Raw genomic sequence first — 13,776 nt, 5'->3', positions numbered from 1 at the left:
ATTTGCAGCAATATGGTACAGCAGACAGCACCAGTTTACTATCCAATACTCACTCTTCTCTAAGGTCCCTTACTACAGAACCCAAACTACGGTTATAAATGAAACTATCAGGGACTAGAGAGTTGGTTCAGATTAAGAGAAACTGCTACTCTTATTTAAATTTTTAAGAAATAATTTTAATGATGTATACTTGTTTCTGTCTCTGTGTGGATATATGCATACCAGAGGTGTGAAGATTCTCCTATAGCTGGCTATGAGCCACCTGATGTGAGTGCTTGGAGCTAAACTCAGTACCTAAGGAATGAGATAGTGGATTCCCAGTTCCAGGTAATCCAACACTCCCTTGTGGTCTCCAAGGGCAGTCACTCATGTAGTACACATACACACATACAGGCAAAACACCCAGACACATAAAATTAAAAAAACAAAAACAAAACTTTTTTTGTTTGTTTGGACCAGGCTGGCCTCAAACTCACAAAGATCCACCTAACTCTGCCGCCCGAGTGCTAGAATTATAGGTGCACACCACCATGCCCAGCTACTAAAATTCTTTAAATAATGTACTACTTGCTCTATAGTTTTTATTTCTTTGTTTTGTCTATGAGGGGTTGAGATAGGTCTCACTCTGTAGCCTGAACAGAATTCCTTATATAGCTGACTGTTTTCAAACTTTCAGTTATCCTCCTGACTCAGTCTCCTGGGTTGTTAGGATCACAGGCATGCAACACCCTGCAGACTAAGAAGAAAAGAAATACAAGCATAGTGGTAGAAGATGGAGGCAGAAGTATTTAGAATTCAAGGATATCCTTGGCTATACAGCTGGGCTCCTCCCTATCTCCAATAAAAGAAGAAAACTTCATTAACCTGATAAAGCACATCTATAAGAAACATATGGACTGGAGAGACAGTCAGTAGTTAAAGCACTTACTTCAAAAGCATGAGGAAATCTCCATAACCCTTACATAAATGCTCAGTGGGTACCACAGGGGCCTATGATTTCAGCATTCAGTAGGCAGAGACAGGGAATCCCCGTAGCACACTCTTTAACCGGACTAGCCATACTGAAGAGCCTTGGATTCAACTGAGACCCTGCCTCAATTAATAAAAGAGGGCAAGGAAGGCAAATGCACAAGGCTCCTGATTTCAACCTTGAGTTTACATCCACACACAGGAACATGTATACATAAATACATACATGCATACAACCACACAGACACAAAGTTAAAAAAGGAAATATGTAACCAGACAGAGAAACTTCTATTGGAGAGACAAGTCTCCAAGAGCCGGGGAAGGAACACTGAGAGCCTCCAGCAGTCAGATTATTACTGCTGTCAGCTACAGCTTTTTTTCTGCAAAGACTCCCAAGTGTTAAAATGCAGAAAATAAATGTTGAATGTTCAGAAATAAATGGGACTACAGCATCAATAGCATCCTCTACAGGGTTCAGGAAACATCATGGAAGAGAAGGCAGAAAGAATTTAAGTTGTGAAGGATGGGGTGGAGGGATGTGAGACAGTGTCCTCTGGGCATGATAAAACATAGAACTCTTAAACACACAGTGGCTGTGATCACGTGCCTAAGTCCTGCACAAGACCAGACCCATCAACACCTTGCCATGGAAGGAACTAACAAGGGCTCAACTCTCCCTGAAGATAAGCAGTTAATGGTTGGGAATGAGAAAGACATTTTCTTCAGCAGTGTAGCCACTGGTAAGGTGCCAATGCTTCTGTAAATATTTTCTTACCTACACTTCAGTAACTAAGCCTGGGTCACAAAAATAAATAAATGAATAAAAACTTAAAAATTCTATATACACACATCACACACACTATATATACACACATAGTATATACATACATACATATATATATATATGCTAACAGCAAGATGTATTGTAACAGCTATTCAAATTAATAAACTTGTTTAATGAGGCTCCACTCTAACTCAATACAACAGGACAAGAAAACACTGCTGTGAGAAAATAAAAACAAGAAATAGGAAGATATTCCCCATATTTGCAGACTTGAAGATGCATTTACTAGATGTCTACAGAACCAGCACAATTCCAATAAAAATTCTAACAGGTTTTCTTGTACTAAGTAACAAGCTGGTTCCAAAATTTGTAAAGAAATGCAAAATGCCCAAAACAAACAGAAAATTTGCCTTATTTAGGTATTTATTTTAGATAATAACTAAAAATAACCATTTTATCACTTCCAAAGATATATAATTTTAGTCTCACTGCCATCAAAACCCAAACAGCAACTATAACTATATGAGATTGTCTTATCTTTGAAAATCTTTTAGTTGAAACTAATCATGATGTCAATTAGCAAAGATGTCTGCATAATAGCATATTATAGAACTTAAGTATCAAAATAAACTCTGGGAGAGCCAGAGAACCCCAGGACCTAAAGCTATCTAACCAATAATAATGGCAAATGATATCACAAGCAAAAACTTAACACCAACTGTTGCATCAGGCTGGCACAAGAAGCCCTCCCAGGGCTGCATTAGGAACAGATCAGGCCATACAGTTCTCCTGTTTTACATATTTACATTGTTTTTTTTAAGGCTTTATTTTCATTCTTTAATTATGTGAATGTGGGGGGGGGCTATATGTCTTATATAGACACCATTGATAAGTCTGTAATGAAATTCTGTAGAAAGCCATCAAAAAAATAAGATTTAAGATAAGAGTATAGCCAAAATCCGTAACTGTTCACTAATTATTATTATCATCATCATTATTATTTTCAAGACAGGGTTTCTTTGTATAGACCTGGTTGTCCTAAAACTCGCTTTTTAGACCAGGCTGGTTTTGAACTCAAAGAGATCCCCTTGCCTCTGCCTCCCAAGTGCTACCATTAAAAGCATGTGCTACCATCTCCCAGCTCCACTCCTTACATTATTATAAGTACCACTTTAACAGCAAACATTTTATAGATGATATCAATATACAGGTACACTCAGTTGCTCATCACTTCATACTTACTGATCGGGCACATTTTTTGGGGGGGCTGCTAGAAAGTCCATCTAGTTGCCCATGTTCACCCAGAAACCCTGTTACTTGGTCCAAGAAAGAAGATACATCTAATTGGTGCCACTCTACTAGCTTCTGACCTAAAGATTAAAAAAAGACATGTAAAACATAAAATCAGTAATTTTCCTAGCCGTACTCATTAAATAGACATGCATAATTAAAGTTTGCTACATATTCATCTCCCCACCCCTCACTTGCTGAAATCACACAGTATCTTCATAACCTACTGACAACATCAATTATATCTAACTGATAGATTCCCACCCATCACTACAGAAAAATTATCTGCTTGCATCATTTAGAGCCATTTAGGAAGAAAAAAATCCAAATAAAGCAGAATGCAAATAAAATATAATTAATGATGAAAACAGCTCTAGTTCTCCAGAGGAATATGACCATGGCTACAATAATCTCATCCGTTTAATAACAGAAACCTAAGACAACGCTAAAGAGAGTATTATTTATCAGTTTTCCTTTGAAAGAACAGAAGTATACTAAGACAAACTGTTGTTATCCCTTAAGTTGCCAGAAATAGATTCTCTAAATATACACATCCAAGGATGTTTATACAATTATAATGGTAATAAAGAGAAAAACTTCCCTTAACTATCACATTGATGAAACCAGCTCCAATCAAATACTAATCAACCGTAAAAAAATAAATGATAGCTTAAAGGCTGTAATTTGATGTAACTTACCTGTCCGTGGGTCTAAAATGGAAACATAGGGGAAATCCCCTAGCTTGTAAAACTGTATGTATCTCTGACCTTCCTCGCTGTCGTGATAAACCTGTTAAGACAATGATATAAAAAGTCTCTTAAAAAAAAGGTCGACTACAATCTTGTTATCTCCTAAGGGCAATGGATTCTCTAAATAATCCTTGACAAACATGTTATGTCCTCACCCCAGCCTGGTCTACAAGAGTTCCAGGATGGCCACAGCTACAGAGAGATCCTGTTTCAAAAAGCAAACCAACCAAACAAACAAAAAAGGAGAATGGAGATTAGCTTAGTGATGGAGCACCTGCCTACCTTGTAGGCAGCCCCAGGAAGAATCTTAAGTAGCAAGACTCACCAAAAAAAAAAAACCCAACCAACAAACTAACCAACCAGAATGAAACAAAAGGGAAATTAAAAGTAGGCAACCAACCAACCAACCAACCAACCAAAAACAAAAAACAACGATGCAGGCAACCTAGTTATAACTAGGTAATTTATACAAAAAGATATAACATCTAGAATACTAAGGACTACTAAGCTAAGAACACAAAAGTCAAGCAGTAACAAACTCAAGCTAAAACACAGGTTTTAATGTTTCGCCAATGCTCTAAGATCTTTTACACATTGCCACTGGCCTTGTACGACTATAAAACAGTTGAAATTGACTAATTTAGGGTGACATGTGCTATAAGCATGAAATACATATCATATCTTGAGAATTTAACACACACTCAAAAACAGAAAATGACTATTATTAAAATGTTAATATTATATCATCTGTTGATTTAAAAAAGCTATTATTATTACAGTTAATTTCACCTGTTTCCCTAGAACTTTTTCAGACAGTACTTCTAGAAAAACACAAACTGTGTGGCTTACACTGCCCTTCTATTGAGCTGTACAACTGTAGACTAACTGGTCAAGATGCTTCTGAAGTATGAGTATGAACATGACTTACTTCTTTTTTCTCCTCCCATTAGTTATTCACTGATGCCCTTATTATTTTAGCCATTATAGGTAGCATAATACGTAATAATTGAACTGACCTTTTCCAGTTTATAATGTATTCTGCCTCTACAACATCCTACACTATAAAAACAAATACTATCAAATACTATAAATTTTTTAATTAACTGCCCTTCTCACCTGCCAGAAAATGAAATGTTCCCGGATAATATTCTTCACAGCTTCATTGCTCCACACATCACGGTTGAGGCACTGGCATGCAAAGTCTTGTACATTTTGAATGTTTATCATCAGCCATTTATTCTGCATCTGGCCACACTCTTTGGCCTGTAAGAGTAAAGTTAAATATTTATTAAAAAATAGTTTCTAATTGGTCACTGGTGTGTTTTAGCATTCCTATATATACACTAAGCATTCTTTTAAAAATGACACCAAAATCGAGGTGGTGGTGGCAGACACCTTTAATCCCAGCACTCTGGAGGCAGAAGCAGATGAATCCATGTGAATTCAAGGCCAGTTGTCCTACAGAGTAAGTTCTAGGACTACCAGAGCTACACAGAGAAACCCTGTCTCAAAAAACTCAAACAAAACATACAAATCAAAGAAATGCCAGGTCCCCTGAAGCTGAAGATACAGATAGTTGTGAGCCAGCATGTGAACACTGAATTCAGATCCTCTGTAGGACCAGCCAGTGCTCTCAACTGCTGAGCCATCTCTCCAGACTCCGAGGGTGAAGATTTTTAACAGCCACAAACTGTAGAGGACTAGACTACAATAATATTGTTTATCCTATGACAGGACTCAAAGATTTACAGAAACTCTGAGTGCCGACACAAAACCCACACAAAATCAAGCCAGTCAATATTATATAGTATGAAGGAGAGGACATGAAGCCACATCCCTGAGGAGCTACTGACAGATGATGGCTTCTGTGCTGAGAGAGTCAATTTTCGTTAAGAATATCATCTCTGGAAAGTGACCATGCTGCCGTGGATGTCCCCTGGACCATGAGGATAAGGGTAGCACACACTGGAGTAGACAGTCTTAGACAAGGCAATGGCAGTGGCTGCAAAAGTTGGGGGGGAACTCAGGTTGGGGGTATGAATCGGAGGAGTTAGGGGAATAGGGAATGAACATGATTAAAATACAAATTCTCAAAGGGTGTGGGTGGAGCACACCTTTAATTCCAGCACTGAGTAGGCACAGGCAGAAGGAACACTAATTCAGGGCCAACCTGGAACACATACTGAGTTCCAGGACAGCCAGGGCTACACAGAAAGACACTGTCTCAAACCCTGCTACCCCTACAACAACAAAATCAATTAACTAATAAACATATTTTAAAAAATGTTATCTAGAGGCTGAAGATATGACTAAGAATTTAAAAGTACTTGATGCTCTTTTTTATTTTTACTTTGAGACAAGGTTTCCCTGTGTAGCCCTGGTTGTCCTGGAGCTTGCTCTGCAGACCAGGCTGGCTTCAAACTCACAGAGATCCACCTGCCTCTGCCTCCCAAATGCTGGGATTACAGATGTGTGCCACCAGGCCCAGTTTGATGCTCTTGCAGAGGAATGGAATTTGGTTCCTAGCACCTATGTCCAGCGTCTCACAGCTTCAGAGGCTCTGATGCCCCCTTGTGGCCTTCCGGGGCAACTTCATGCACATGTCTACATACCTGTGTAGTCATAGGTATGTAAATAATAAATAATAAATACATAAAATAATAAATAATAAACACATAAATAATAAATCTTTTAAAATGATATGTAAAGTTTTAGTACATACACATTATTATTTTGCACATAATAATCCTTTTGATGACTGTTAACTGGATTAGAAATCTGGGACTGGGGAAACGGTCTGGTCTCTGGTACCCAGAGAGCACAGACCTGTGGGACAGTGACTAAGTAGAAAGGCCCACCCTGAAGTTGGCTGGCACCAACCACTAGGTGGATGGAAATTGGAGGAAGTAAGTTCGTCCACAGCTGCAAGTCCCTTTCTTTCTCAATGTACACATGTGGCCATCCCATCATCAGCTCTAGGGAGCTTCTAGGCCTTCAGTACCAGACTGGACTGGCTGAGACCTAGCTTCTTGGATTGAGCAGCTACTGTTTTCTGTTTCTCAAGTATACAAATAACTATTGCTTAACTACCAACAACTATCATTAAACCAACCTAACAAATCTCTTTTTTTATAATATACACAACAGTCTGATGATTCTGCAACTTTACAAAACCCCAATTAGCGTGTAAAGCAAAGAAAAGAGAATGCTGGTTTTTAGCTAGCTGCTGTAACCACACCTATGAAATGGTACTGTTCACATTCAGCAGTAGTCTTACTCCTCAAGTCCTCTCTAAAAATTCTAAGTATCCTGATGATTTTTATCACATTTATTTATTTGTTTGTTCTAAAAATTTGTGTTTGAGCGTGTGTGTGAGTGTGCCTGCTGTCTGTGGAGACCAGAAGGTGCTGCACGCTCAGCCCTAGCCACATACCTTTAATTCAAGACAGGATTAAATAAAGTTAACCCTAAATGAAGAGGTGGAGCAAGCAGCCAGTTAACAGGAAGTGAACACAGGGGGAAAAAAAAAACCACTGCAAATAAGAGGAAGTCAGGAGGATGGATAAGAAGATGCACAGGAAGTAGAAGGAAAAAAACCATTCAGTTTGAGGTTGTTTTTTGGAGACAGCATGGGGAAGGAGGCTTGATTTTCTTTTTGGGACACTGGCTGTGGAGGAAGGTCAGCTGGGTGCGTTCTCTGAGATAGTAGGCTTTCAGCCCAGCATCTGGCTCCTGAGTCTTTATTGCTAAAATCAAATGTTTGAGATTTTGATAAAAACAACAAAAAGAGGTCATCAGATCCCCTAGAACTGCAGTTGCAAGCCACCATGTGGGTGCTAGGAACTGAACCTTGGTCCTCTGCAAGAGCAGCAAATACTTTAACTGCTAAGCCATCTCTCTAGCCCCTATTTTTGTTTTCTCATTGACAAACATTTTCACTGTGGAGAGAAGGGAATATATTCCCCTTGTTCTGCTTAAAAGTTAGCAGAAAATTAAGTAAACTTGCCCAGGAAGTTTCCTTTGCATTTAGAAAAGGTAAAGCTAAGAAGAACTGGGAGAGAATATATTCTGCATTTGATACAGATGGATTTCCAATATCCCCAGTACATGTCTGAAATAATAAATAACAGCAAATATGCACAAATTTAATGCATTGCCACATGGAAACCAAACTTTTATGTCAGGTATGACAGCAAAACTAGCACAAAATTATTTTTCCTTCTTCACATTTTCACACATAATCCATTCTTTATAGACCAACAACTTTCACCTTTTTACTTAAATCACTTTATAGTTTGCTTCTGACATACTCAAATTACCAACATCACTAAGCTTTGGGTCACAATTAAGGAAAACAAGTTACTTAAACACAGGCATTAAGATATTACAAGCTCAGCCAGGCAGTGGTGTTAAGCCTTAATCTCAGCACTTTGGGAGACAGAGAGAAGGGGATCTCTTTGAGTTCAGGTCTACATAGTGAGTTGCAGAACAGCAAGAGCTACATAGCTAGACCCTGCTTTCAAAACAAACAAGGAAGGTAGAAAGATATTAAAAGTTGCTCAACTTTTTGTTTGTTTTTGTGCCTTGCCACCACCACTGCCCAGCAAGTGGCATTCTCTTTAATCCCAGCACCTGGGAGGCAAAGGCAGGTGGATCTCTGAGTTTGAGGCCAGTCTGGTCTTCAGAGTGAGTTCCAGGACAGCCAGGGCTACACAGAGAAACTCTGTCTCAAATAAACACATAAATAAACAAATAAATCTCATACACTATTGTTAAAAATATATTTTATTTGTTGCCAGTAGAAATAGAAGTCAGTGTAACCCTTAAGTATATTATGCAGAAATAGTTAAGATACCAATTCTCTATAAAAAGGATTTTTTTCTTAGAAAATAAAGGCATAATGGCACCAGAGGAGGCCGAGGCAGACCGATTTCTTTGATTTTGAGGTCAGCCTGGTCTACATAGTGTATTTAGAACACTTAATAAGACCTTGTATTAAGAAAAAAAAAAAGACACTTTAATTGTAAAAATGATTCACAGTCACAGTACAGAATCTTTAACATTAACAACTTACTGTTTCAAAGCTGCCTTTGTGCATCAAGTCAATTGGGGGCCGGAATAGATCTGCAAGGGTTGTCAGTTTCTTATCTATCGCTCCTCCATTTCTTAATTCCTGTTCCTGCCTAACTGCAACACAAAAGCATGGAAAAGTTTTAATTAGCCATAAAATTAAAGTGTTAAATCACATAATAAACAAAAGTCCTTATATTGACTGAAGGAATTACTAAAAAGCTTGCTTCAGCTGATGACTAAAAAAAAAATACAAAGAGGGGTTAAAAAAATAATCTCAGGATTTGGTGATTGTTCTCTAGGCCAAAGGATAAAAGTATAAAATTAAATTAGTCAAAAATAGTCATGTTGGGCTAGACCTGATGGAGCAGACTTATAATCAAAGCTACTTGGGAGGCTAATACAAGAAGTTCAAAGGTTCAAAGCTAACCTGGGCCACAGAGTGAGTTCAAGTATAATCTGGACACCTTAGTGAGAGACTGCTTGTCTCACAGTAAGGAAAGCCAGAGAGCCGGCTAGGGGTCCTAGCTCAGTAACTATTTAGTATACACAGGGTCTTGTGTTTAGACCCCAAGCATCACCCTGAGATAAGGATACACCTGCGGGGTCGAGTGCTTGCCTAGACTTGGTCCCTTGAAGCATGTGTGCACGCACACGCATACACGCATACACACACACACACACACACACACACACACAAACACACACACACACACACTAACCTCATCAAAACAAATTCTTTCACATTCATAAGCAACACAGAAGAAGCATTCTGAATCCTTTCTCTAGTTCTCAATGGTGACCCAATGAAGTCATCCATTGTGTCTAGCTCCCAGTTTTAAAGACTCTTGTTAGAGGTCATGGACACTGCTGTCATCATATCCTAGAAGAGCATATTCCTTTGTTAACTTAAGCCTTCCCTTTCAGGCCTTCCCAAAGTTACAGGACCTATCTATGTCCTGAACAGCGCATTGTAAGTTACAAAACTGGACACTGTCCAAGCATTTCTCACGTATTATCTAAAATAACCATCCTGAGCCAGATAGATGGCTCAGTAAATCAGGGTACTTGCTGCAAACCTGATGGCCTGAATTCGATTCCCAGGCCCCATACGGTAGGAAAGAACCAACTTTAATAGGCTGCTCTCCAGTTAGAGGACACATGCACATCATGACCTATACATCACCCCCAACAAATAAATAAAACTTGTCCTTTCTTTAGAACTCTTTAAAAGTATGAGGTCAAGATTCTTCTGACCTATTCCATAGAAAGATATGAAGTGTGCTAACTAGTTTACTTTAACTTGACAAGCTAGACCTAGAGTCATCAGAGAGGAAGGAACCACAATTGAGAAAATTATTCCATAACACCAGGCTGCAGGCAAGCCTGTAGACTAGTGCTTCTCAACCTTCATAGCACTGTGACCCTTTAATACAGATCCTCATACTGTGGTGAACCCCAACCATAAAACTATTTTCATTGTTACTTTATAACTGTAATTTTGCTACTGTTATGAATCAGAATTTAAATATCTGACATGTAGGATATCTGATATAAGACTCCTGTGAAAGGAGGTTTCAACCCATAAATTGAGAAACACTGCTGTAGAGTGTTTTCTCTGAAGGGGGAGGGGCCAGCCTGTTGTGGATGGCCCTGAGTTCTATGAGAAAGCATGCTGAATAAGCCATGAAGAGCAAGACAGTAAGCAGCATCCCTTCCATCTCTCCATGGTCTGTCTTTGCATCAGCTCCTGCCATGTTTGAGTTCCTTTCCTAACTTCCTTCAATCATGGACTATGACATGGAAGTGTAAGCCAAATACACTCTTTCCCTATCTCAACTTGCTTTTGGTCATGGTGTTTCACCATAGCAATAGTAATCCTAATTAGGATAATAGTGTATGTATATACATGGGTGTCATAGCAGACATGTGGAGTCAAAGTACAATTTACAGGTGTCAGTTCTCTTTTTACCATGTGGGTCCCGGATGAACTCAGGCTTGGCAGTTTTACCAAACTCTTGGGTAGTTTACCCAAAGGATTTTGTTGGTTTTTTTTTTTTTTTAAAGATTTATTTATTGTCTATACAACCTTCTGTCTGCATGTACACCTGAACGCCAGAAGAGGGCACAAGACCTCACTATAGATGGTTGTGAGCCACCATGTGGTTGCTGGGAATTGAACTCAGGACCTCTTGAAGAGCAGCCAAGTGCTCTTAACCTCTGAGCCACCTCTCCAGCCCTTGCCCAAACTCTTGATGTCTCTAATTTCACTTTGCTTTGTTATTCGAGACAAGGTTTCTGTGTGTAGCTTTGGCTGTCCTGGACTCTTTGTAGACCAGGTTATACTTTAACTCAGAAATCTGTCTGCCTCTGCTTCCCTAAGTGCTGGGGTTAAAGGCATGGGCCACCACACCCGGCTTTTTAATTTTACTTAAAATAATAATAATAATTTATTTAATTTTATGCCCATTGGTGTGTGAGGGTGTCAGATCCCTTAGAACCGAAGTTACAGGCAGTTGTGAGCTGCCGTGTCAATGCTGGAAATTGAACCCAGGTCCTTTGGAAGAACAAACAATGCTCTTAACTACTGAGCCATCTCTCCAGGACTCCTAACTTCACTTTTCAGACATGGAACTATCAAAATATTTAGGACTAATTCTAATCATCTTCTGCTTTTTTTTTTTTTTTTAAGATTTATTTATTATGTATACAGTGTTCTATCAGCATGTACACCTGCACACCAGAAGAAAGCACTAGATATCATTGTAGATGGTCACGAGCCACCATGTGGTTCCTGGGAATTGAACTCAGGACCTTTGGAAGAGCAGCCAGTGCTCTTAACCTCTGAGCCATCTCTCCAGCCCCCCATCTTTTGCTTTTTTAACAAAAAGGAAGGGGGGAAGGGAATTGAGAGAGACTGGTTCACAAATACTTACTAGTTTCAGTTTGAAAATCTCGAAAACCATCAAATATTGAACGTGCAGGCCTTCGTCTTTTAGGAGCTGTAGGAGAAAAACAGAAGTGATTAAAAAATTACAACATTAATTTTGAAAATTCTAAAGATATTCCTTATATAAGCATTCCTTTTTTTTTTTTATTTTTTATATGTATGAGTATTTTCCCTGCATGTGAGTTTATATGGCCAGAAGAGGGTGTCAGATGTTCTGAAACTGGAGTTACAGTTACAAGCTACCACATGGGTGCTGGGAGTTGAACCCATGTCCCAGTCAGTGCTCTTAGCTGCTGAGCCATCGCTCCAGCCCCAATTTATTTTTAAATGCCTATATTCTTACATTTTGGCTGTGAGCCTAGCCTGTAACTGCTAAGCTTTCTCTCCAGGCCAGAACACCTATATTTTTAACAGTGCCTTTCCAAGGAGAAAAAGAAAAGCTAGAGTGATAACTCAGCAGTTAAGAGCACTGGCTGTTCTTCCAGAGAACCCATATTGTAACTCACAACTGTCTGTAACTAAAGTTCCAGTGGATCCAAGTCCCTCACACAGACATATATGCAGGCCAAATACCAATGCACATTTAAAAAAAAAAAAAACCCAAATTAATGTATTCCAGGACAACCAGAGCTACACAGAGAAACCCTGTCTCAAAAACAAACAAACAAACAAACAAAGAAACAAAAAATAAAAAACAACTTTTTTAAAAAAGGAAAGAAAAGAAATATGCATACATACACATATGCATATATATATTTTTTTAATTTTTAAAAAATTTTAAGTTAAGGACTGGTGTGGTAGCAGCACCCTTGTAATCCCAAGACCTGGGACATGAGGATCACTTGAAGTTTCAGCTCAGCCTGAGCAACAAAGCAAGATTCACCTTTAATCCCAGCACTCAGGAGGTAGAGGCATGGGGCTCTCTGTTAGTTCAAGGCCAGCCTGGTCTATGGAATGAGTCTGGGATAGCCAGGGCTACACAGAAAAACTCTGTCTTGAAAAACCAAAACTAAATAGCTCAGTGGGTAAAGCACATGCTCTGTCCTTAAACAAAACAAAAAGTCAAGTCTTTCACGTTATATACACTTAACAACTCAATCATCTTATAATACAAATATGAAAATTAGAACTAGGAAGAGAGACCAAACCAAGATTAAAAATATTCTTTTTAATTTAGTTTAGTTTAAGGAACTAACCACACTCTGGCTTAACACAAGCAAGTGCTTTTCTTTTTCAAGGTAGTGTAGCCTGTGCAGCCCTAGCTATCTTAGAAATGTGTGCCACCACTGCTCAGCTGTAAATTTTTCCCTTTGTGGAGAAGGTCTCATTCCTGTCAGACGACTTTAATCCCAGCACTTGGAAGGCAAAGGTAGGCAGATCTCTGTGACATCAAGATCTACACAGTTCTTGGACAGCCAGAGCTATGCAGTGAGACCCTGACTCAGAAGAGAAAATGCTATGTAGGTGTTCTATCTAACTACAGCTCTAGCCCTTAAATTAGTTCTAAACCCTAAGATTTAAGAATTCTGTCTTAGTGGATGCACATGTAGAATCATAAACACCATGAAATACACTGTGAATGTCTTTCTTCTTCTTTACTTTTTTCCCCCCAGACAGGATTTCTCTGTGTAACAGCCTTGGCTTCCTAGAACTCACTCTGTAGACCAGACTGGCTTTGAACTCACAGAGATTTGCCAGCCTCTGCTTCTTGGGATTGAAGGCTTACACCACCAATGCCCAGTTTACACCCTGAATTTCTGAAATGTCCCCTTTATTACATAATGGTTAGTAACAGAAAATATATAGGGCAAAATTCTTCTGCTACCCCTGCAGAGAGCCTATATTCAATCTGTAAATATTTTACATAAGACTTATAATGCATTAATTAAAATATTACCTTCCATTAGAAAAATGGTCTTAAATTAAAAAAAAAAAAAAAAAAAAAAAAAAAAAAAAAAAAAAAA

The 13,776-nt window shown here is 38.7% G+C and overlaps 1 protein-coding gene across 1 annotated transcript in view; it reads right to left on the bottom strand.

Annotated features, from left to right (window-relative positions):
- Positions 1-13,776, bottom strand: part of Ubxn7 (UBX domain protein 7) — a 62,281-nt gene that overhangs the window by 14,570 nt on the left and 33,935 nt on the right. Inside the window, exons 4-8 of the mRNA XM_055625011.1 lie at positions 11,799-11,864; positions 8,867-8,979; positions 4,909-5,055; positions 3,742-3,832; positions 2,996-3,123 (exon numbers count right to left, since the gene is read on the bottom strand). Of these exons, the coding sequence (XP_055480986.1) occupies positions 2,996-3,123; positions 3,742-3,832; positions 4,909-5,055; positions 8,867-8,979; positions 11,799-11,864 (545 nt within the window). The remainder of the gene's footprint in view (positions 1-2,995; positions 3,124-3,741; positions 3,833-4,908; positions 5,056-8,866; positions 8,980-11,798; positions 11,865-13,776) is intronic.

Source organism: Psammomys obesus, unplaced genomic scaffold, assembly GCF_907164565.1.
Source record: "Psammomys obesus unplaced genomic scaffold, mPsaObe1.curated_primary_1811, whole genome shotgun sequence".
NCBI classification, from domain to species: domain Eukaryota; kingdom Metazoa; phylum Chordata; class Mammalia; order Rodentia; family Muridae; genus Psammomys; species Psammomys obesus.
The sequence above is the reverse complement of the archived record's forward strand: the minus strand, read 5'-3'. Positions and strand labels throughout refer to the sequence as shown.